A 25687-nucleotide genomic window follows, 5' to 3' on the forward strand; every position below is an offset into this window, starting at 1 on the left:
TGTATGAGTGCCCCCATGTGCTCATCCATCGTTCATAAGATATTCTGTTACATGGATGAAATTCACCCCTGTGCAGGGGATCAACACTGGTTGATGCACTAGTTAAGTTCCACTTATGGGTAAAGTGGTTCATATGCACAGATCTTATGCTGGTGTAACAGTGGGCCATGTGCTTATGTCCTCATTCCTTTAACTCCGGGGTTGCAAGGTTATTACACGAGGGAGGAGGTTGCAAATTGTCAGCCTCCACCCCAAACCCGGCTTCACCTTCAACATTTACCATAGTATTCAATATAAAATAAAGTGTTTTAATTTATGAGAGGGAGTCACATTCAGGGGCTTCCTGTGTGAAAGGGGTCACCAATGCAAATGTCAGAGGACCACTGCTTTAACTTGAACCAATATGTTTTTCCAATATAAAGATACAAATTGTATCAACAGTTGTGTTAAATCCTAGACAAAGAATAACACTGAGATCAAAGGCAAGTAAACTGAGATTTGCCACCACAACAAGCTCTTTGCAAATGATTTTTGCCAAAAATTGTCTAAATAATTTGCAGATGACATCAACTTGCTCTCCTTACCCATAAACGCTTGGAAGCCAAAACAAAGGCTCTCCAGGCCTACTCACAATTGGCAGGGTTCAAAATCAACACAAAGAAAACGAAAGTCTGAAAATGCACACATACACAAAACACCAATAGCACTTTCTGAGACGGACATAGAAGACAGCTGATGCTTCACATACCTTGACAGCACTGTAAGTATAACAAGTGAAAAAGACTAATCTATGTCTACATTTGAAAAAACAAAAGGAAAAACTATATAGCACTTTAAAGACTAACAAGATGGTTTAATAGGTGATGAGCTTTCGTGGGTGGGTCTGGCCCACCAAAGCTCATCACCTACTAAACCATCTTGTTAGTCTTTAAAGTGCTACATAGTTTTTCCTTTTGTTTTAGCAAGATCAGACTAACACAGCTGCCTCTCTATTACTATTCTACATTTGAAAAAAAAGACCTATGACAAAGTCCGTGGCTGGTTCAGGAAAGATAGTTAGGCTAGAGGATGTAAAAAGTGCTGTGCAGACATTTGGGCTCAGGCTGGAATCTCGGCTTTGGGACCCTCCCCCTTTCATGGGGTTTCACAGCTCAGGCTTCGGTCAAAGCCCAAACATATAAAGAGCAATTTTACGGACCAGCAGCCTAAGAATTCAGAGCCCAAGTCAGCTGACCCAGCCTGCTGTGGGTGTTTAATTGCTATGTAGACAGCCTTTTAACTCTATAGCCAATCTGCAGACTACTCTTTGAATTTTTACTTGTCTTACTCCAAGGTGCCAACACTTGGAGACCTATTAAGAATTTACTTGGAGACCTATTAAGAATTTACTATCTAAACTCCAAGTTTTCATGACAGGTGCCTTATACAAAGTCTCAGTGTCAGAATGCCAGAAAAAAATACAAATGAACAACTCAGGAGGAGGGCAGAGCAGAAACTGATCAGATAGCAAATTACAGAACAAAAACAGAGATGGCCAGGATATTCCTGGAGAAAAGTCCTAAATAACGTAAAACAGGTATCAGACTGGAATCCCCAGGCAAGAGGTGACAAGGTAGCCCAAGGATAGCATGAAAACACACAACAGAACTAGACTTGAAAACTATCAGAATAGCATGGGAAACAGTGAAGACTTCAGCAGGAGAACAGCAAAGACGGAAGACACTGGTTACGGTCCTATAGCCCACATGAAATAGAGAGCATAAGAGAAGATGAGAGAGATGCACATACATAATATATACAGTACATGCACATATATGTATTTACGCACATTATAGCTAGAGAAGCCACATGGTCCACTGAAAAGGTCACTGGACTAGGTGAGAGGAGACTATTTCTAGCTCTGCCATTGTCTTTCTGCATGACTTGAGACAAGTCACACCACCACTCCATGTCTTTCTTTCTCATCCCACATTTTGCCTTTATTGGCTGAAAACTCTTCAGGGCAGAAGAGATGTCTTGCTGTGCGTTTGTTCAGCACTTCATACAACGAACCCTGAAACTTATCTGAGGCTTCTAGGCACTGCTACAATATATACTACACACATTCACAAACCCATATATACTGCAAGTAGTTATTTTTACGATTCCACTAGTTAAATATATTAACCTGGGGCCTGTTCCCACTTCCACTGAATCAAACAGTAAGATGCTCATTGATTTCAAGGGAAACATGATCAAATCCTTGTCAGAAGCTTATGTCACCCAAATGATTTGTCTTCCCCAGATCTAGATCAAGTAGAGAAGCTTAAAACACCACTGCATTGTCCTCACAGTAAGCATTACTCACTTTGGATCCCCATAACAGCTGGCATGCATCCCAGATTCTATTGCACAGGGAGAGTCTGAACTCTTGCCTGTGTCTGCAGCTGACTGAGATTATTATTACTATAATGACTGTTAGTTGTAACACAATATCACTGGGGGCTGTGCCACTATAAACAAAGGACAGGAGAGGAGAGTGGAGTCACCATTGGGGTATGACTCCAAGAGCCTCTATTTGCAAGACGTTTACCCAGGAGGTGTCTGATCTTGTCCCCTCTCACACACATAAGCTGTTTAGATACCTGAGTAGACCTCCTGAATTCAATGTGAACAAAGTTAGGCACTTTCTTCAATGTTTACGGGACTGGTGCTACACCAGAATGCCAAATGCTGTATGCTCCTTGGAACAGGTGTTTTGCACAGCACCCAGAAAATCTCATGCATGCAATCTGCATATGAAAGTCTGGAATTATGTAATCAGACTGCCTTCAAGTTCTCCATCTATTATTTCTGGTTTGAGGTTACTCTCCTGGCATATATATTTTGTACTTATATTGTGACTTGTTTTCAGTCACTTCTAAGGGCCACTATAGGCTGGGTGCATAATTGGTCAGAAAACCATTCCCAAAGAGTAGTTACCAATAGTTCGCAGTCATGTTGGAAGGGCTTAATGAGTGGGGTCCAGCAGGGATCACTTGTGGGTCTGATTCTGTTCAATAACTTCATCAATGATTTAGATAATGGCATAGAAAATACACTTATAAAGTTTGTAGGGGATATCGAGCTAGGGTTGCAAGTGCTTTGGAGGATAGGGTCATAATTCAAAATGATCGGACAAACTGGAGAAATGGTCTGAAGTAAACAGGATGAAATTCAATACGGACAAATGCACAGCACCCCACTTAGGAAGAACCACTATAGCTGCACACATACGAAATGGGAAATGATCACCTACATAACAGGTCAGCGGAAAGGGATCTGTGGGTCATAATGCACCACAAGGTAAATATGAGTCAGTAGTATCACTGTTGAAAAAAAAGGGAACATCTGGACGTATTAGCAGCAGTGTTATAAGTAAGACAAAAAGAAGTAATTCTTCTGCTCTAATCTATGCTGATTATGCCTCACCAGGAGTACTGTGTCTAGTTCTGGGTGCCACATTTCAGCAAAAACGTGGACAAATTGGAAAAAGTCCAAACAAGAACAATAAAAATGATTAAAGATCTAGAAAATATGACCTATGAGGAAAGATTGAAAGAGTTGGGTTTTTTCCAGTTTGGAAAAGAGAAGACAGAGGGGGAATGATAACAGTTTTCAAGTATATAAAAGGTAAAAGAAAAACCGTTTTTCTTAACCTTTGAAGATAAGATGAGAAACAACGGGCTTAAATTGCAACAAGAGAGGGTTAGGTTGGAAATTAGGAAAAACTTCCTGAACTCCATTTCACAGTGGGCAAAAAAGAGGCGAGGACCTGCCCCACAGCAGTGGACCTTCCTCACAGTTTTCAAGCTCATTATCCTCACCCAGAAGTAGGCTGCAAATTATAATGAGCAGCAAAACACACTATGAAAACAAATGTCAACAGAGGAAAAAACTTACCGATATCATGTAAGTCAGGGAGAGAAGCTGCTGGGATGCCTTCAAGCTGAGCTTTCCATGTGATGTTCACCCCCAGTCGGTCTGCACTCGAACACTCCACCAGCACTGAAGAATCATCACAAACAGAAACCGAATCTGTGTTTCCAAATGCATTTACCTTAATAATAATTAGAGAGAGACAATACTGTAAGGATTGTGGTCTGTCCGCACTATTATCCCTGTTGCAGAGACCATGCAACACACTAGATATTTCACTCCCTATCCGAGAGTTGAGAGGCATAACAAGCCTCCTAGTGGGCTTCCTGGAATTTTCTTCTCTCTCTTCTCTGCTGACACACATCTCTGCATTGGGTAGGTGCAAGGATTTATGGGGCAACAACCTGGGACCACTGGTTCATGAGCAACTACCACATGCATGCCACCACCCATCAGTTCTAGCAGAGTAGTGATTGACTGGCTATGACCCTCATGGGGTCAAGCACCACGGGATATGCCATCCACAGAGAACCTGTCCTGCAGTGCTCCCTTGGTTTCTGATTGGTCCAGGTTTCCCTGGAGGGGAAGCCGAGAAGTTGTCTGTGCACCTAGATGGACCCTAATTGGCTGCTATGACAGACTCAGCTCCTTCACCTTGCTTCTGTTTCTGACTGACTCTTCTGGCTTCCAACTCCAGTTCTGATCTTTGGCTCCAGCCCTACCCACTATACCCAATTCTGTCTCCACACATATCCACATCCTGCTGATTATAGCAGAAAAGGTCTACAAGCAGGAAGAGTCCACAGCTTAACCTGATACTGCCCACCACAGTACAGCAACTATTTCAAGCAGCATTAATGGGACACTGTAAGAGAACATTTTCACTCGCCGCACTGGAGATCGACGTCCTGGCATTCAATTTAGCGGGTCTAGTACAGATCTGCAAAATGAACGCTGAGGGCAGCTCTGGACAGTGCCTGTACTCCTTGCAGTCGTGAGGAGTAGGGGAAGCCAATGGGAGCATTTGCTCCTGTCAGCCTCCCACTGTGGGGATGCCACCAAGCTCGGCTTAAGGTAAGCTGATTCCAGCTACATAGTCTATGTAGCTGGAGTTGCATACCTTAAACTGATCTTCCAGGTCTAGTGTACATCTGGCTTAAGTGTTAAACTATTTCATAGTCAATATTTAATACTGATTTAATAAACCTTAGCAAGTAAGAGACAGTAGAAGAACTGGAATTTTTCATATGAAATGGAATTGTTATGCATGGTGGAATGAAATTCACCCCTCTACAAAGGACTGCCACAGCGTCTATGTACCACTTAAGGAATGCATAGACCTTGTGTTGGTCTTCCATGTAAGGGATGAAGTCCACATAGTAGAAAGGGTTAACACATGAAGAGGCATATGAGTTTGCTGAAAGCTGCTGCATTACACATTTAAACAAGATCACATATGAGAAAACGTACTAGCAAGGAGATGAAATTCACAAATGGTCAGTTTGACACTGATTATCAAAACCAACATCCTAACAGATTTATTATGATGTGTAAATTATCTGATGCTGCATGAGTCAGAATATAATCCAGCTCACTCCTCCTTAGTTGAAAAACCAAAGCAATGACAGAATCTTGTAAGTCTGTGGGGGAAAAAAAATCAGACTCCAAATGATCACTAGGAAATTTTTGGTCAGGGATCAACTGAGAATGGGTTAATCTATACCACCACATTTTTTTTGTCTCAATCTTTTCATGTCCAGAACATAAGATGCTGCACATTTTTTTTCCATGCAGAAAAAGAGAAGTAGAACACCTGAATGTGACAGAAACCAAGGGCCTTCAATTCATCTAATATAAAGATCTGGAATGCCTGTAGTAAACCAGCATAATCAGAACTGCAAGTCTTCTCAGAAGGCAGCAAGAGCTCAAAGTGTGTTTGAGCTTGGACAGTCTGAAATAACTGGAGCTCTGAAAAAGAACAAAGGGTATTTAGTATATTTAATATTTATGATGCATCAGGTGCCAAAGCTGCCTCTCAAAATGACCTTGTGTGGATGGAGGGGACACAGGACCAGGGAGAATAGTAAAGCCATTGACACTGCAAGCCGAGCTCTGACCTTTCATGAAACCCTGTTGTGCAAACACTAACGTCATTTAGAATACTTTTTAAAAAGAGACAACTACTTAGGCTCTGATAAAAGATGGATCAAATTTTAGATTGAGATCTGACTCCAAATCCAAATGGGTTTCACTTTTTTAAAATTTATTCTCATATTTTTCATGGTGGGATGGTGTGTGTGTAGAAATGTTTGAAGCCAGCACTTTAATTTAGCTCACTGGAAAGACAAAGGTCAACTGCAAAATTGAGATCCAGGTCTGATCCATATTATCTCAAACTTCACTAGTGTTCAACTATGATGTTTTGATCAGAGCCCATTTCTGTCAAAATTATTGACAAAGCCAGTGGTGAGAAAGAACTGATCACATAAGTTCACAACAGACAGATGCCGCTTCCAAGATTTGAGGTGATTTTCATTCTCGAAGGAATAAAGGTTTGAAAAATACCAAGCAGCAGCCAGTGTAGATGGCTATAACCCTAGGGAACAAACACTACAGAAAGGCACAGAAGTAACAAAGTCATTTGATTATGGGCATAAACAGTTGAGTTCTGTCAGATTCAGAAATCTGGGACTGATCTGTTCTTTCAGAAGTAAGGGATTCCAGCAGAGCCACTTTCATGATGCCAGAATCTTTTCACTTACAAAGAAAAATCTGCACTTAGATTAAATATCCATCTATTCCTAGATCCATTATTACAGAATCAGGGGACTGTTCCAGATATGGGAGCTACTGAAAGGCAAAGTTGAGTCTCCAGATGAAGACAGAGAGCAAGACTGACCCACTACATCTTTATTTAGAAAGTACAGGCCTAATTACTTCCTCCTCTCACTGTAATTTAAAGGTGGCTTCAAAATGAGGGCCGCTTCTGCTTGTCACATCTATTTACTTTCCCGTGCAGGTACTAAACATGGGTGATTTCTAAACATTGATCTCTGGTTAAATAAAATATTGCTCCTCTCTGGCAGCTATACTTACTCTGACAGCTTTGAGGAAGGGGGGGTTCTGAGATCCAATGGCGACTCTCTCGATCACACAGGAATGTCACATTGGAAAAGGCACTCTGGAAGCCTTGACGACAAATCAGCTGGCACTTCTGAAAACTCTGATTTTGATCAGAGGCGTTTGCACAGACAAGCGCTCCACTGACCACGTAAGCCACGTTGAAAGGCAGTAGGCATTGGGGACCTGGGAAGATATGAAGGGATATGTAAAAGTTAAAACTATGAAATATTCAAGGTAAGAGTCTAAATAACCCTCAGAAACCTCTAAGTGGAGCACATACAATGTGCTAGACCTAGGCATATAGTTCCCATTCACATCAGTGGATTTGATCCAATGCCCTCTGAAGTCAATGAAGGGACTTACATTGACTTCAGTGGGCATTGGACTGGGCTCAGATATTGCTGCATACAGGTCTTGAAAGTATTATTTGCCATGTATGTGTGCACACATGTGCACGCACAAACACCATTTGCATAGATGTTGTTTGTACAGAGGGGGTGCATATGAACAGGAGACACCCTGTATACTTGTGCTACGTGCACACTAATATGAAGGCAAATGTGCACAGCGTATGAATTCCATCCAACTCTCTTGACCTTTAATCAGAAAGCTCTTGCCAAATATAACTCATCTTCACAAACACTGACTGTGTCATAGCGCCTCCTGTTCATGTCACTTTTCAGTGCCCAACAGTAAGGTGTGGAGCTCAGGGAAGAATATCCATTTGTCACTGGCTTAATTTCTAACTCTTATGCCAATTTACACACTTCCTTTATAATACATTTTAAAGTGTATTAGCTCAGTAAAAAGGTCATTGCAAAATTCCCCTTCTTCTCTATGATTCCAGATAAGCTCATACACACAAAGCCAGAGGCCAGAAAGGGAGGTGACCACCATCAGTTCTAATACACAACATGGGTCATTTCTATTAGCACATGTTTAACTGTTGTCTTCATAGGTATTTAGAGCAACCTCTATTAAGGGCTCTTCACACAGTTCAACGGAAAACAATCTGTTGTCTTCTGTAATGCTCTAGTATTTCTACAGGCTCCATTCTGTTCCATTCTATATGGGCCCAGTATGGTTAATTTGAATGGGGTGTGAGGGTGTATCTAGAGTAGAATTTGCCCTTAAGAACTTAAAATGTAGAGTTATTGACTATATGCCCTTGTTTTCACTGTCTCAGCTTGGGTCCTTCATTATTGAAATCGATCAGTAAACTTGCTTGTTCGGCCCAGCTGCCAGCTCCCTTCCTCACTCTTGTTAAGCTGATCAGCAGCTCACGAGAGGAGGGCTATGTTGTCACCCTTACACCTTGGAAGCTCCTTTTTGGTGGTGGTGTAGTTGTAAGAATGAGTAGTGCCTTTCACCATCCACCTGGTCACTAGCAATTCATCCTGGCGGCTCAACGGTCACTAAGTAGAATGTTGAAACTCCCCAGCACTTGTAAAGATCTCCCTAGCAAAGCCAGGAACTTCCACCTGAATATACTCAAAGCTTTGTCTCTCTACCCAACCTATGTATGAGTAATGGAAAGTGGGCATAAGGAAGCAATGTGGGTAGTGTGGAACATGAAGATACTTGGAATTAACAAGACATACAGATCAAAAAGAAAATGCTGGAGTCTATCTCAAACGCTGGCGTACAGAGGCACAAAATGAACTATGGGGAACGTAGCTATTATAGAACTGATTGATCTAATAAAAACCTCACTGTATTCAGTGGGCACTTCAGAGTTACCACTTAGAGTTACTGCTGTCTTTTCTGATATAGGAAAAAGGATTTATTATACTCTTCCACTATGCCAAATTCATCTGCTGGCAGCAATCTTCCCATCTTGGAAATATGTCCAGGGTAGTGACAGAGTTGGGCTACTTCTCATGTCTATCCCAGAGCTCTTAATGATGGTAATTAGTAACCAGGAGTTCCAGGCACATAGAAGAAAATATGACCCTCCTGAACCTTCATCCCAAAGTCTTGCCAAATTGTTTTAAGGTCAAATACATTCCATTAATTTTTTTAATCCATTATTTTTAATATTTTTTGGTCTGGGCTTCCAGAAGTAGTTATGTCAAAATTCCAGGAGAAAGGCTGTTCTCGGGACATCTTCACAGACTTACCATTAACAGAAGATAGCAAAAATCTTGCAAGAAAACCTGTTCAACCTTTCTAACAAAAGGTGGCTGAAGAAGTATCTAAACCATGAATTATTACTGATCACTCTTGCACTTGGATCCATTAGAAATGGGGGGGGAAACCTACTGGATATTGAAGACTCCAGAACAAAAATTAGCACCCATGCAAAACTTGCCAACATTTTAAAGCAAGAGGTCCATTCTCAGACCATAGTCAGGGAAAACTCCTCCTGACTTTCTGAAAGGACTTCAGAATTTAGGACCTAGTATGCATCTTCTCCACTCGTCCTTTCTGCTAGTTCATGCTTTACCTGGACCCTGTCAAAAGCTTTTTCACTTTTCCCTGCTGCTCTCAGAGCTTCCTGGTTTCCTAGGCTCCCTAAACTATGATTACTCATGAGAACTCTGCCATAATAGAGCATTCTGTAGGAATGTAATGAGGAGTATATTAGCTTCCAAATTCCTAAAGGATTCATCCATGTGACTCACAAATATTGCAGCAACCTGAGTTGAAATACTTCAGTGCAGTCCTTATTGGATATGCGTTCAAATAGAACAAAATGTAGAAGAATAACCATTAGGGGATAATTCTGGACTTGAAGATATTTTTCTAGCTCTAATTTCTCTGAATTTATCATTGCAATTTGGACCACATTTTATTGAAAAAAATGTTTAATTTGTTTGCTTCAATTCAATGATGGAGAATTCATAACAGTTATTGGAAATTGAGGCTATCCAAATCTCACTGAACTGGAAATTATGCTGGGAATCTTGGCAGAATTCTAGTTCTTTGTGTCTTTGACAAGGCAGGAAATACTCTGTGAACATGTGTCTTGGCCCATTAACTTCATCATCCTGCTCAAAGGCCAAAAGCTGGAATTGCAAAAATATACTTTTTTTCGGTCAGTTAATTATTTTTTCAGTGTTGGGGCAGACTCAGACTGGGCTTAATTGTAAGTCTTGGGCAAAATATTTAGGGTGGTTCTTAGATTAGTAGCACTGACTCATTTGTCTTGACTCTTCATTAAACTAAGATTGGCCACTGAATCCAAAGGGCCTCTTCTCTGCCCAACCAAATGCAATTGTCTAAAGTTTAAGAAAGTTCGGAAAATGTGCCCAGACTGGCTGGAGCTGCAAAATATATAAATAAATCAATCTCTATAATAGGCTTAAGAAGCAACATTAAATCTCAACGCAGCTAAGCATTCCTGTTCTGGATCGGAACTTTGTGCACAAGTTATTTTGATTGTAGCCACAACTCACTTTCACATGCTGGCCTTTCTCCTCTTACTCGTGTCCCAGGTACCTCCTCTCCATTCTCAAAGACACACCAACAGCTTTCCTGATCCTGGTTGCACTGCACTGATGAGAAGTTCCCATTGTCCCCTTCACACTGAGGAACGTACCCTTCGCCAATTTCTCGTACGCTAACTTGGGACTTCAGAATACTACAGAAACCAGGACCTTTAAAGACAAGAGAATGATTGCAAGGGGAAGAAAAGCAGAAAACAAAAAACTCTGAACACCTAGAGAGAAAATAACAGCAGTACTGTACAGTGATTGTCCAAAACTTTATATCTCACCATAATGGTCCTTCAAATTTGGGCCTATTACTGAAGGAAACAGAGGGATGATAACGGACAAGCGGTCATGAAATCATAGTTAAGTTTCAATATAGATATAGACGGGACTTTACTTAAAATACTACAATTTTGAACCTAGAGATGTCAACGTGTAGATGACTACACGATTAACCGATAAGCCTAGGTTTACACACATTTCCCTTCCTTGCTTCCTCTGTATCAGAGGCAGCAAGGGGCGGGAGGCAGGAGCCAGTGCCTGTTGGAATAGAGAGGAAGCAGCACGGAGGGTAAGGGGGGCAAGTGGGAGCCGACACGCGCAAGACAACAACTTTCAAGCCAATTCTCTGTATGCCAGCTCTGCAGACCCACCTTCCCCCCCCTTGCTGCCTCTTAAGGCGGGGGGGAGAAGGCAGGAGCCACTTCCCCCCACCATACTGCTGCCTCTAATAGAGTCCAGGCTTGCCGTAGACAGAGACTGCTCCGCAGCAGCAGCCCCTGTCCATGGAGGGTCTGAGCTCCCCACAGACAGAAGCTGTTCCACATCCCAGAGCAGTCTCTGTCCACGGGGAACTCGCACCCCCCACAGACAGGGGCTGCTACTGCCCCCCACTGCTGCCTCTGATAGAGAGGCAGCAGTGTGGGTAGCAGGGAGTTCCCCGGGAGTGGGTCCGGAGTGCACTGGATGCTGCCCTTGCCCCGTGGACTATTGAATAGTCATGTAATGGCTAAAATTTCATGAGGTTACATGACCATTCAATTACATGCTATCGAACATCACTATTTGAACCATTAATATGCAAACTACTTCAATCTTCATAGAGCGGATCTTGTAGAAATATAAAACTGATATTTGTTCATATTTAAAACAATTTTGCTTCAGCTGTGCTTGAGCACTTTCTGTGTTCACCTTCTAGTGAATAAACTGTACTAATAGAGTGAGGTGGAGTAGGGACAATTTTCCTATGCCATGAAAATATTCAAGATTTTAAAAATATTTTCATCCTGAATGGAGACAAAATGACAAAAATTGCCAACCAATAATCAGACTTTTTTAGGGTCAAATCGAAATGTTTCAGGTTAATAATTTCAAAGTGTTTTATTTTTATTTTCGCTTTTTATTGGTAGATATCAATAACCATACATTTCATTTTACAACACAAACCTATGAAAAAATATTTCCATCAATAATAATCAAAATTTCCGGATTGGCAAAGTAAAAAAAAAAAAGGTGCTTAAGAAGCTATTTGAGTTAGATGCAGTATGACATATGATGTTAACAATTTGCATTTTAATAGTTATACAAACTTTAAATTTTTTAATCTCAAAATCTAATGTCATTAAATAATTATTGCCTGCCCTCTCATTGCCTCACACATCCTCCATATTTTCCTACAACTATTAAGATTTGATTAATTAAAAATGTGCTCAAAATAAATATTGATATTATTCATCAAAATTATACATAAAATAAAAAGTAAATTCTGCCAAGCCTAAGTATTAATTAAAATTATCAAACAAAAAATAATGTTGAACCAAAAAAGTTAATTTCTCATTTTGAAAATTCTGAAGCAGGATATTTAATCAAATTTCAAACTTTTGTTCCCCAGACTGATTAATTTTGAATTGGGAGCTCCATCAAACCTGATTCTTTCCTGTGAACTCCTTTGGTTTTGACAATTGGCACTTTCTGACAAAATGTTTCGTTAGAAGATTTATTAACAATCACACACACAAAATCTAATTTTGTGTGCCCAATTGTGCCTGCACTTATGAACATATAACTAACTATACATGCATGAATAGTTCCAATGAACTCAATCCCATTTTGGGGTAAAGTGTTCAGCCTGGCTCTTACTCATGAGGCCTGATTGTCTATGTAAAATGACATGAATGTAAGATCCTGCAGAACTGGAAAATAAACTTGTACTCTTGCATATGTACCATTCTATATATTCACAATCCACTGATTATGAGCAACCTGAAAGCAGAAGTGGCTCACCAACAATTTCAGTAAAAAGAATAAATTCAAGGTTTTTGCATTTTTTTGTGGACAATTTGCAAACATAAAAGCCACATGTTATATTATTTGTAATAATTTATTTAGTCAGTAGTAAGATATATTGAAGGCATCTTGCAAATTTTTTTAATAAACCAATCAAAATGTATTGTAAATGTACTGAAAGCCCTAAATGGCACAGGCGAACAGAACTGAGTCACACCTATCTTTTAAAAACATAAAAGGTCGCCAGAAGTCCAGACAGACCTGCTCCCTATTTCACTGAGATACGAGGCACAATTCGGGGGTGCTGTAACAACTGTGAAATCTCACTGGAGCCAGCAGTTTTCTGCACAGATTGCTATATAAATAGATGATATTCTGTACATGCTGTGATTTTGTATATATGCTATTTTATACCCTTTGGGGGAGGATATTTTAAAATTCAGTGGTACTCAGAGACTGTCTCATACTTTATACCTCAGCATGAGCCATGGGACTGTATAACCCAGGTATCCGACCTCTAGCTGATGTAAACCAGGAAAGCTCCACTGAAGCAAACTTATAACCACTGAGTACCTAAGATTAGGGAGGTTGATTTGATCAAGAGAATACTCCAAGTCAATGGCAGGCCCTGGAATACAATCAGGCCTCTCAATACCCAGTTGTACAACAGAGTACCTGTTGTACTGAGGCAATAAACGGTTGAGTTTTAAAATGGTTTAGTCACAAGTTGGTGAGGGCCAGTACTTACATTGGGGGCTGCCATCTGAATCCTTGCTGCTGCGTTGAACTACGGTTCCTGAGGTGGGATCCACACACCAAGCCTCTGTGTCTGATTTCTGTAGCACAGCATATTCTCCAGTCTAAGAGGGACCAATGACAGCATCAGTGTAGGGTGACGTACTTTACACGGGGCTGTTAATATGCGGTGAGCATCAGATCTCATATTTCGAAAGCCTTCATCATAGAATCATAGAAGTGTAGGGCTAGAAGGGACCTCAAGAGGTCATCAAGTCCAGCCCTTTGCTGTGAGGCAGGACCAAGTAAACCTAAACTACCCCTGACAGGTGATAGTTCAACCAATTCTTTAAAACTTCCAATGGTGGGGATTCCACAACCTCCCTTGGAAGCCTATTCCAGAGCTTAACTGTCCTTATAGTTGGAAAATTCTTCTTAATAGCTAACCTATCTCCATTGTTGCCAATTAAGTTCATTGGTTCTTGACTTACCTTCAGTGGACATGGAAAACAATTGATCATCAACTTCTTTATAATAGCCCTTAACATATGTTAAAGCTTTTATCAGGTTTTTACTCAATATATATCATGGCCAGCTTTCCTCATAAGTCAGGTTTTCTAAACCTGGCATCATTGCGCTCTTCTCCAGACTCTCCCCAAATGGTTACATCTTTCTTAAAGTGTGGCACCCGTAAGTGGACACAGTACTCCAGATGAAGCTTCACCAGTCTCGAGTAAAATGGTACAATTATTTCTTCAGTTTTATGTCTTAGTCCCATGGAGAGCAATGGGGCACGGAGCTCCAGGCTTCAGCCCCACACTTCCACCACTTCTCGGGGTGTGGGTGGTACAGGGCTCTGCAGTCCCCTAAAACAGCCTCACAGCCTTGGGGTGGGGAAGGCGCTGATCCCTAGTTGAGAACTGCTATTTTATATTCCTTGCTAGTGGTAACTCATTATGTGTCTTTCTGATTTTGTTCCTATATGCTTGTGCTATTCTTTTGCAATCCTTTTAGGAATTCATCCATGTTTCCACTTTAAAAGCTTCCGATGGAGCTGTATTGTCCTCTTGTTATTATTATTCTTGTTTTTCCTTCACATCAGGATAGTTTGCAGTTCATATGGTCTCCCTGCTAAATCTGCCCAGTTTCCTGAAATCCTTTATCCCTTCAATTTTCTTCCAATGGGACTTTACAATTAAAAACATCTTCCAGTTTTGGGTAAGAAAGCAGTGACAAGATGAACCACAAAAGTCAAGTAAAAGCTGCTCTTAAGCCCTCCCACAGATCCAGCAGAGAGAACTGGGCCCTGTGAGAAGCAGCACTTACCTTTACAAAGAATTCAAATGGAATTCCTATAACAATGTGGGTTTAAAAAAAAAATCACATTTCATCCCTTGTCCTTCTCTTAAAAGCCCCATCTGAATCAATGTCATAACTAGGAAACCCAATGGAGCTTGTGCTGGGGACAGATACAACTGACTTCAGTCTCTCAGGCCCAAATCTATTCCCTTCCATTGGAAGAAATCCTGGGAAAGTTCCTCTTAAAATTCAGTCAGCAGAATAGCACCATATATGCATGCTCCTGCATTGGAGTAAAGCCACATTGCCCAGTGAAAACATCACCAGAAAATGCACCTCAGAAGACACTATTGCCTCCTCAGCTCCCTGTGTAGATTGTGAGCAAACTAAGCTATCCCCTTTAAGGAGGAGGATGTCTCCTCTCCTTTGAGCCCAACCCTGCTCAATGTCCTACCTCCAGCCTCCACCTGAAGGGCGATGTGAACCCCCCCTAGGTTATAGAGGGGGCTATCCCAGAGCTCCTTAGCACAAGAATTGCAATTGCCTATGACCTTCCCATGGCATAAACAAGGAGGGGTAAAGTCAGTTTACTCCTTCCCTCCACATGCTCCATTTGTACTCATTTACCTCACGACAGGAAGGGATGAACAGGTCTGCAGCAGTAGCACTGAGCTTTGATCCACTCTGCTTCCAGCTGGAAATTAATGCATTGGCTCGAGATCGCTGACATGATGTCTGGCCTTTGAGAGAGAAAACATACGACTGAATGAAGGCAGTAAATCTGACCTCCTCATGCCTTTTGGAATAAGATAACATCTCAGATCATATACGTTTTCTTTGGACCATCTCATGGTCTCAGACCAGCAGCTGCTGTATGAATTCTTTGTTAAGTACTAATCATGCCTCCTATAACTGCAAATGGGACAAACAAACAAGGATGAAGCAGTAACAGGACAAATTCAGCCCGAGTAACTTCACGGACTTCTGATTTCACTAATCAATTACAGAGAGAGTCTGCAGAACTGGAATTCATCTACAGATCTGACACAGGCTTGAACAAAGACATTTACTGGTTGGTACATTACAAAGCCAATTTCTCCTGTCTTTAACATCTACATTTCCACATCAAAAGCTATGTATGGGACACACCCAGCCCATTTAATTAGCCTCATTAACACAGACCCTACAATTGACAGGCACGTCTTCTGCTTTTTTATATATAAAGAGAGAGGGGGGGGGGAGGGGAAGGGGGAGGGGGAGGGGGAGAGAGGGGGGCGAGAGGGGGGGGGGAGAGAGGGAGCGCGAGCTTGGTTTCTGTTACTTCCACTTCAATTCATCTGATGAAGTGGGTTTAATCATGAAAGTGCATGATTCTATATATTTTAGTTAGTTTCAAAGGTGCCACAGGACTACTTGTTGTTTTTAAAGTTACAGACTAACATGGCTACCGCTCTGAGACGTCTGAAGGGTTAGCCCCACCATGAATATAGCCCAATAATCTCTGCTGGCACCTGTTTAAAGAAAATCAGAACCGACACACACATGTCTTGGAGTTGACTAAGGAACTAAATGACATTAAATGTGATCATAAAAAAAAAATTCCAGGTTTTTCAAATCTTATGTTAACTTGGCAGGAAACTCAGTACTATCAGACATGCAATATGGAAAGACTAAATGAGTGGGAAAAGTAAAATGGTCCTGAACACTGACAGACTCTGAGAAGTCCTACAGAAAAGGAATGCATCTCAGATGCAAAAGGGATCATAGATTTGTTTTCACAAAGTATATCCTTTTCACTACTATTACTATACACTATGCCACCTGCAGGTCAGCATAGGAGCAGGGAGAGAACTCAGACACTTTAACTCCAAAAGTTAAAGTTAACTCCTCTTCCATTTGAGTTACAAACACCGTTTAGCAAAGCATTTAAGTATCTGCTTATCTTTAAATATGTGACAAGTCCCACTGACATCAAATACCTACTCGTGTGAGTAAAGGTAAACACAAGCTTAAATGCTTTGCTTCATCAGGGCAAGAATTGCTCTTTGATGCTAGCAGTAGAGAGCCTCTGAAGCTCAGTGGAGCAGTTCCGACTCCAGGCAGTAGAGGGCAGAAATTCACACTCACTCTAGTCCAGTTAATTTTAGAATTAGTTTCTGGGGAATGAAATAGAACACTTCCGGAGCACGAGGAGGGGGCAGTGTAAATCCACTCCTAATTCATATCAGGCAAAAGGGTAAATGCAGAAGTCAAATATTGCAGATGTTTAAAAAAGGCTTCAGAAGAGATCCTGATTAATTACAGGCCAGTGAGCCTAACTTAAGTACCAAGCAAATTTGTAGAAATTTTAGCAAACAACCAAATTGTCAGACAGAGATAAAAATAATTTGCTGGGGAAGAGTCAGTCTGCCTCATGTAAGGGGATGTCATACCCTCACCACTCTATGGCTACACTGCCTTTTTTTGCGGAAGAAGATACGCAAATCGCACTCGCATTTGCATATCTTCTTCCGACTCTTTTTGCGGAAGAGGTTTTGCTGATAAAAAGCGCTGTGTAGATGGGGCCATTTGTCGGAAAAAAAACCCTCTTTTGCAAGACCCTGTAAACCTCGATTTTTGAGGAATAAGGGGTCTTGCGAAAGAGGAGGTTTTCCCAACAAATGGCCCCGTCTATCGGAAGAAGATATGCAAATGTGAGCACAATTTGCATATGCTCTTCCACAAAAAACAGCAGAGTAGCTGTAGCCTATTAGAACTCTTGGAGGAGTCAATGAGCATATGGAGAAAGGTAATCCAGTCGAAAAAGTATACCTGGATCAGAGCCATAACTAAGCATTTTAGCACCCATGGCAAGCAATTATATGTGTGTCCCCTCGAGGCAACGCATGGGCAGGCCTGTCAAGTCACGTGCCCCTCTCCATTTAGCACAGAGGTTTTCAATCTGTTCAGTGCATCTCGCAAGGGGGATGCACCCCAGAGTTTGAAAACTATCCCCTCCTGATGGGAGCTGGCAGATAGGAAGCTGGTGGGAGCCACCCTGTCCACTCATGCCCAAGTCTTCTCACTGCGGGAGCTGGGGCACTGGCCAGAAAACCTCCTTGCCATGCTGCCTAAGCCAGGATTTCTCTGCATAGAGGGGTGCTCCCCAGTCTAGGCTGGTGGTACAGCTCCAATCTGCACCCTGGACACTAGACACACACTCTGGAGCCAGCCTTTGCCCAGAGGGACTGGCTGCCATGAGATGCTCCCCAACGTGCTCCCTGGAGTACTCATCCCCATTGGGCAGCTGCCTCTCAGCAGCCTGGTCACAGGAGAGGTGAGGTGTGGGGAAGAGGCAGTGAGAGGACAGGGGAAGAGCATTGCAGCCGGGTCACTCTCCCCATACTACCTGCATGCAGAGCAGAACCATTCCTTGCCACCCTGCCCCATCCCCATCCCCATGGCTGCTGCGCTTGTGATCACAACACACAAACCCAGTGCCCAGCCCAGGCACTGGGAGTAGGCAGCTGCTGGAAGGGTGTTTTCAATCCTGCCTGTTCAAGAATCCTCAGCTGTGCAAACGGATGCCAAAGGGTTACCACATTTCAAGTTTCTGAATAAACGTTTTTTGAAAACAACAATGGTCCTGTAGCACCTTAGACTAAAATGCGGCTACTCTGAGACTTTTAAACAGGATTTGCTGGAAAGGGTTGAGGACCTGGAGACAGTATTTGGGGGGTGCTAGAGGATATTTGGAGGGCACTGGAGGGGCATCTGTGGCAGGGTACCCACTGGATTTGAGCACCCAGTGCTGGGGTGTTGGGCCAGTTTGGTGAGTGAGCCCAGCTGCTTCTCCTGCTGAGGAGACACTGAATGTGGGGGTCACATTCTCTCCATTCTCCTGTCCCCTTCTCTTCCCCATCCCATCTCCCTTCTCCACATTCTCCTGCCCCATCTCCTCCTCTGCCTCCCCCACTCCCACATCCTCCTGCCCCATTCCTCTATCCCCAGCTCTTCCCCCACCTCTCACTGCCTCTTCCCCACACATCACCTCTTTTCCCCCAGACCCTCTCTGCTCCTGTTGCCCTGCACCCTCCCCACAGGCACTCAGCGTTACACAGAAAACATTATGGGGACCATATAGAGCACCCAGCACATCTAGATGTAAAAGAGAAGCCAACCAGGACCCAAAATGGTGGTGTCCAGCTAAAGAAGCAGCGCCCAACATTCCTCCCCACTGTAAGGAAGGGCAACGCTGCCTGAAAACTATGCCCACGATGGACTCCAGCTGATGCTGCTGGGCCCAATGCTATCTTACCCCCTTTTTGTGCCCCTGCTGGTGTAACCCACACACCTAGTGTGGTTCACTGTCCCATGAAGTGTCACTTAGACCACTTACAGTGAGAGATAAGAATGAGTGAGCTCTACAGCCTAAGCTGAGAACCAGCTGGCTTTTAGCTCAAGCGGTAGAAGTTCCCACACTGAGCTCCTGAGGTCCCAGGTTCAAATCTGCCAGGTGACGGTTACCTCATAGCTGCCATGAGCAGCTGCACTTCAGACCCTGCCCCAAGTTACAACAGTGACTTGGAAGTTTCAGAACATCTTTGACAAGATCCCTCCCAAAGGCTCTTAAGGAAACTGCATAGCCAGGGAGTCAAAAGGAAAGTAACCTCAATTATCAAGTATCAGCGATGGTTGAAAGACAAGAAACAATGGGTAGAAAGAACTGGTCAGTTTTCACCATGGGATCCCCTACAGATCTATAGTAGGACCTGCGCTGTTCAACAAACTCCTTCATGATCTGGAAAAGGGGGTGAGAAGTGAAGCAGCAAAGTTTGCAGATGATACAAAATTATTCAGGACAACTAAGTCCAAGCAAGTAATGTGGGAGTCACCAAGGATAATTCTTTGAAAACTTCCATTCAGCACAGCATTGATCACAAGGGCTAACAGAATGTTCAGAACTATTAGGAAAAGGATAGAAACAAGACAGAAATGATAACACTGCTACTATATCAATCCACAATGCACCCAACACTTGGAATACTGTGACCAGTTCTGGCCACCCCAACTCAAAAGAGAAACAGAAGAACTGAAAAATGTTCCAAGAAGGGCAACAAAAATGATCAAGGGTATAGAAAAGCTTCTCTACAAAGAGACAAAATAAACATTAGGGCTGTTCAACTTAGAAGGAGCGGATATAATGGAGAGCTATATAATCATGAATGGTATGGAAACAAGTGTTATTTATCCTTTCATACCATACAAAAACTAGGGCTCCCCCAATAACATTAATAGGCAGTGGGTTTAATACAAATAAGAGAAAGTACTTTTTCCCACAATGCACAATTAATCTGTGGAACTCATTGCCATGAACCATTATGTGGCTGTTTTTATGTTCTAAAAAGCTTGCCAGTTATTTGATAAAGACGCACAGAGTTTGTCCAGCTACAAAACAAAATTTTTTTCTTCCCATTCCTTTCTTTATGAAGGTTTAAAAAACTCTTGTGTTATGCTACATGCTATTTATTAAAAAAATCTCAATAAAAGCTTTATATACTGCCCCCTTTCCCCCCCACACACACGTGTTAACTAAGAATAGGAAGGGTCACAGGAAGAAAAGGTTAACTTACATTCCGGGAGCTGTGCTGAACGTACGATCAGAGAATCTGTAATGTAGCGTCCCCTTTCATCCACACACCAACAGTGACCTAGGCAATAAACAACAGCAGCCTTATGTTAGGAAAAAAATGTATGTTTCTTTCCTTTGTTATCAAATGCCAATGTGAATCACAGGAGGATTTGGTTGTTGCTGGCTGAAATGCTGAACACAATCCGTATGGCAGGATCACCATGAAAACAATATAATGGCTAATTCTGTTACCCAGATTAGTGAAGAGTAGAGCTGGATGAATGTTTTGGCTGAATAGATGAGTCACACACACACACACACACACACACACACACACACACACACACACACACATGCTCCACAGTTTTACGGTGCACCACACACACACACACACACACACACACACACACACGCTCCACAGTTTTACGGTGCACCAATATTATTTGTGAATTTTGGACTAATTTAGCTGATAGTTTTGTGAAAACAGATGAATGTTTGCTATAAAAAAGTTGAAATATTTAGTGTCAACATTTTTAAATGAAATGTTTTGATTCAAAAACATTTTGTTTCTAAAAATGTAGCTAAACTATTTTTTAAAGAATAAAAAGACCCCAAAATTAAACTAAATAAAACCTGAAAAAATAATAGGTGTGTTGAACAAAATGTTTAATTGAAAAAAAAATTCTGGTGCAGTTTGCCATTTTGACAAGAAAAAACGCCCAAACTTCCTAATTTCTGCATCAAGGTTCTTGTTTGTACATTAGCCGAAGATTCAGGGTATTTCTTCTTTTATACGAACTAGCACATTTTATGTAACTAAACTCATGTGTGATCAGTGCATGAAGAGGTTGGGCTCAGTTTGACCTAGAGAGATAACCCACAAGATTTTACTGGAATCTCTTGAAATACGAGAGGGTAATAAGTCAGGTGAGAATATGACCGATGATCTGTAATGTTTATAAGAAAATTAATTTAAAAATTAATATTCTAACAAGTTCAGAATAATATTTCTGTTGTTGCAGTACAAAGATATAACACTAGGTCTGGCCAACCTGCAGTCAAAAAAGGGCCCAATGTCAGAGGGAAAGGGGAATGTAAGACCAGCTGGTATAATTTAGATGAGCCTAAAGACTGTTCTAAATTACTTCAGGCAAAGCAGACCTCCTCATTGCCTTGCCACAGCTGGACCCCAGGAATGCTCTCTACACCAGGAGGATTGTGGGTAAATAAAAAAAAACAGTATGCCAGCTTTATGCTAGCTATCCATGAATTCTCACAAAGGAGAGCCAGAAGGGCAGAATTTGGCCAAATATCTTCATGGTGTATCTAGTCTCTCCCCCTGGCAATACAGATACTAGTGTATAGTGCTATTTTGGTTATTTTTAAAAAAAAGGGGGGGGGGGAGAAGGGGTGCCGATACTCCAGGGGAAAAGTTGTTGAGCTCTGACTGGAGGTGCCAGTACTGCATCTAGAGGTGCCGGTACCGGAAAATACTGTCACAAAAAAAGCACTGCTAGTATATATTTAATATTAGCAGATTTACCCGGCGTAGTGCCAAAAAGAGAGCACTGATCCAAATTTCTCAGTTTTCTCTCTTTTTTGTAAAGTTTATTGAGAGGCAATCCTATTCCAGGTCCATCCTATTTTTCTGGCTCGTCTTGGTTCAGTCTCTTTCAACATTCACTCAGTAATGTCAATTCTGAGGACTGTACTTTCTCTGGTAATTCTGTTTCTTTTCTATTTGATTTTATGAGACGCAATCCCATTCTAGCAACATCTCGTTCTTCTAGCACAACCAAACCCTTTCGTCGCTTTAAGTGATGATGAGAGGAAGCCGCATACTGAATTTGGTGGTCCTCGCTCTTACCATTTAGGAAGAGCTCTTGATGAAACAGACAGACAAACTCTAAAATATATAGTAGATAACATGTGGCCAATATCTTTTTGGTTAAGAAATAACTTGTGATGATATTTTTTTCTAATTTTGTTTTATTATTCTCAGTCTGACCTGCCTTTTGTCATCCCAACTCAACACGAAGCTGCATTCTACAAGTGATCCCTCACCTGTACTCTCGTAGCACTGGACTGGTTCCCAGTTCCCTAGACCATCACACTGGGGAATGTAAGGATGAAACCCCAAGAGCGTAGCTTGTCCAGGAGAACCTCTTGAGATAAAGTGACTCCTCCAGTAGAAATGCAAGGCTATAAAAAATAAACAAACCAGGATATTATGGATGTGGTCCTCAAATGGATGCTATTTAAACATGTACATAATTGACACCTACTCTCCTCCCTTTATTTAGGAGAAGAAATACTACAAATACACTAGGAAATTTAAGGAATGGGAAATGCCCAGATTCTAATGTCACCCACTGTGTTACATAAGAAAAAGGGTCAAACTCAGTGCTGATGGAGGCAACTGAAGCTTCACTAACTCCGATGGATTTACATCCATTTTCAGCAAGGGTTACGTTGGTCTATACAGCTCCAGTACATAAAGACAATGGTTTGAGCTAGTTTATGCATTGCTCCCCTTTAAGTAAAGACCCCATTCTCCAAAGGTTTACATTTCTATCAACCCAACCTACTTGATTGCGCTGCCAGGCGGATTGCATAGTCGCTTCCTGCCAACAGCTTTTCAGAGAACGTGAGCCCTGATCGAAAGGTCTCCGCAAAATGAAGAAGATCGTTGTCTGTTAATCGAAGTCCTTTTGCCATTAAAAAGCTCTCTCCCATAGGAATGTGGGTATCATTAGAAGCTAGGATGAGCTGTTCTGCTTCATCAATGAACTGCATTGCTTCCTTCTTTATCCTTTCACATGCACCAGGGCCTGCATGTACAACACAGGGGTTGTTTTAGTAACTCTTATCTTATTCCAGTAAAGATTAGCATATTCATCTTAGTCACTTACTTACTAGCATTTCTTCTTGTTTTTTATTATGTTTATTTTAATTTGAAAAGAAAAATCTTTTATGTACACACACACACACACACACACACACGGAAGGAAGGAAGGAAGGAAGGAAGGAAGGAAGGAAGGAAGGAAGGAAGGAAGGAAGGAAGGAAGGAAGGAAGGAAGTGTCTGGTAAAAGTTATTTATTAATTTTCTTTTTTGTATTACAGAATGTGCTAGGCTCCACATAGACAGAAATGCTCAATCCCTGCCTTGAAGAGCTTTCAGTCAGCTAAGACAAAGGTTGGGAGAAAGGATGCAACATACAAGCAAGGTTTCCAGGGTGAAGATAGGCTTATGGCTTGTCATTTCCAAAGCTTTGGCTTTAACTCATTTATTGCGAACCGCCTGTGTACCAGTTTCCCTGCACTGTATTGCTGCGTTAATCTAATATCGCCCTTCTTCCAGTCCTGCCTCTCCCACCCCAAACCTGTAGCTGAATTTTCATGGCCTCTTTCCCCCGATAGGAAATTTTCCACCCATTATTTTCTCTCCACCCAGGTGAAGAACTAAGATGGTGATTCTAGTGCCCATATCACAGCTCATCTACCCAAGTGATGCAGTGCAGCACTTCATTGCATTGGTGGCAACATGATATACAGGTGGGATTTTCAAAAGCATTCAGTGTTCACTTCTCTCTTCTCCCACTGACTTCTCTTCTCCCACTGACTTCCATGGGAATTTCGCCAGTGAGTTGATGGGAGCAGGGTTAGGCCACTGCTGTGTGCTTTGGAAAATCCAACCCATCTATCTAGGTACTTTCATGGTCCCTGTTGCTGTAGCATCTGACTTTACCATGCTAACTAGAGCTCTAAAGCAGGAAAACAGTTTGAAGTCAAGCACATGTTTATCACTGCTTAAGTCCTATTGACCTCAAAGAGACATAAGAACATGCTTATGTGCTTTCCTAAAGAGGGCTGTTTTTCTGAATTAGGGCTTATGGCAAGAAAACATTAAGAATGGTCAATAAAATTCCTCTTACTTTATTTTGCTTTCATTTTATCGTTAACATACATGAACTGCACTGTCAGAACCTGCATTTATTACCTCCATAAGACCCATCTGTGCTTTCTCAACCCCTTCCCCTTATCTGTGTTTTCATTCTGTTCAAATTCCAGAAAGCTAGCCGTTATTGTGATAGAAGTGATTCTTCTTCTGAGTCTGATAACCTTCTACTTGGTAGTTCTCTAAATGATTTTTTCTTACTGGAGTAAGGAAAGAACGAGAACCTCTGACACATTACTTACAAGCTGGGATCTTGTTCACCTCAGCCTTCGTTCCTTGCAGTTCTTCTCCCTCACGATCAACACACCAACAGCTGCGCAGCTCAAAGTGGCCTAAAAGGGCACTGAAATCAGTGTAGGAACCTGGGTAGTGGGTGAGCTGACCATGCAGAAGCTGCCAGAATGTATATGGATCCAATAAAATGTTCTCTGGCACAGTGGTCACATTGCCTTCCAGCACTGAAGGGGGAAGAGCATCAAAAGAAGAATACTCGGCCAAGGTTGGAAAGACATTCTGGTGGCCAGCCGCATACAAGCCTTTAATAAAAGCTGCAAAGCCTTTGGAAGATGACTCTTTATATTCAAGTAGTATGTTCAACAGGTCAACAACAGGCAGAGTTTTGCCTTCATTATTCTGGGTGATCCATCTTTGGTACCATTCAAAGGCTTGCTCAGGGGGGCCATTGCATTGCACCTGTCTCCAGTTACCATCGGTGCTGCACTGTGGGATGTAAACACTGGATAGCGGAGGCAACACACTTGGGTCTGACAATAGTAGCTGCACTGTCTTCAGAAAAACCTGAGCAGCAGTTATTTGGCAAGCACTCGGACCTAGGGTAAGGAAAATATACATTCAGCAATCTCAGGAATGCACCATAGGAATGTGATGCAAGCTGACCTGAGCTTGGTTACTGTGCAAACACATCCAGAGAAATTGCTTATTGTTGCTATTGACTAGTATAACTGTTTCGGAACAATTGTTATTATTTATTCGATTATTAAAACTTGACGTTTTTACCCAGAACCAGCTGTTATGACATTTTACAACTCTATGCCCAGTGTCATACTTAAGTCATTAGAAAACGTAATCAACTTTATTTATGATAATGTAAAATGTTATATGAGAGATTAACAACAACAAACTAAAACAACTATGTTTCGGCCTCAATATTCTCAATTGACTGTGGGACCACACTGGGGGCTTTGGTCTTTGTCCCCCTGTAGTGTCTGGTACACACAAGAAGTTAGTGTGGCTCCTATAGCTACGGGTTGTCCTGTAGCTCAAATAATGGAAACTCATGGATTTAGCTCAGAAGAGCTTGGGGTCTGCCCAAGGAGGATGAA

General features: G+C 41.9%; 1 protein-coding gene across 2 annotated transcripts in view; it reads right to left on the bottom strand.

Annotated features, from left to right (window-relative positions):
* Window positions 1-25687, bottom strand: part of TG (thyroglobulin) — a 191930-nt gene that overhangs the window by 143368 nt on the left and 22875 nt on the right. For both annotated transcript variants that reach the window (XM_075920103.2, XM_075920102.2), the window contains 10 exons: window positions 24587-25174; window positions 22974-23216; window positions 22450-22587; window positions 20387-20464; window positions 15402-15514; window positions 13489-13600; window positions 10419-10619; window positions 6994-7203; window positions 5711-5865; window positions 3922-4078 (listed from right to left, as the gene is read on the bottom strand). In XM_075920103.2, coding sequence (XP_075776218.2) covers window positions 3922-4078; window positions 5711-5865; window positions 6994-7203; window positions 10419-10619; window positions 13489-13600; window positions 15402-15514; window positions 20387-20464; window positions 22450-22587; window positions 22974-23216; window positions 24587-25174 — 1995 coding nt within the window. The remainder of the gene's footprint in view (window positions 1-3921; window positions 4079-5710; window positions 5866-6993; window positions 7204-10418; window positions 10620-13488; window positions 13601-15401; window positions 15515-20386; window positions 20465-22449; window positions 22588-22973; window positions 23217-24586; window positions 25175-25687) is intronic.

The sequence above is a fragment of the Pelodiscus sinensis genome, chromosome 2 (genome assembly GCF_052426305.1).
Source record: "Pelodiscus sinensis isolate ZL-2025 chromosome 2, ASM5242630v1, whole genome shotgun sequence".
NCBI classification, from domain to species: Eukaryota; Metazoa; Chordata; order Testudines; family Trionychidae; genus Pelodiscus; species Pelodiscus sinensis.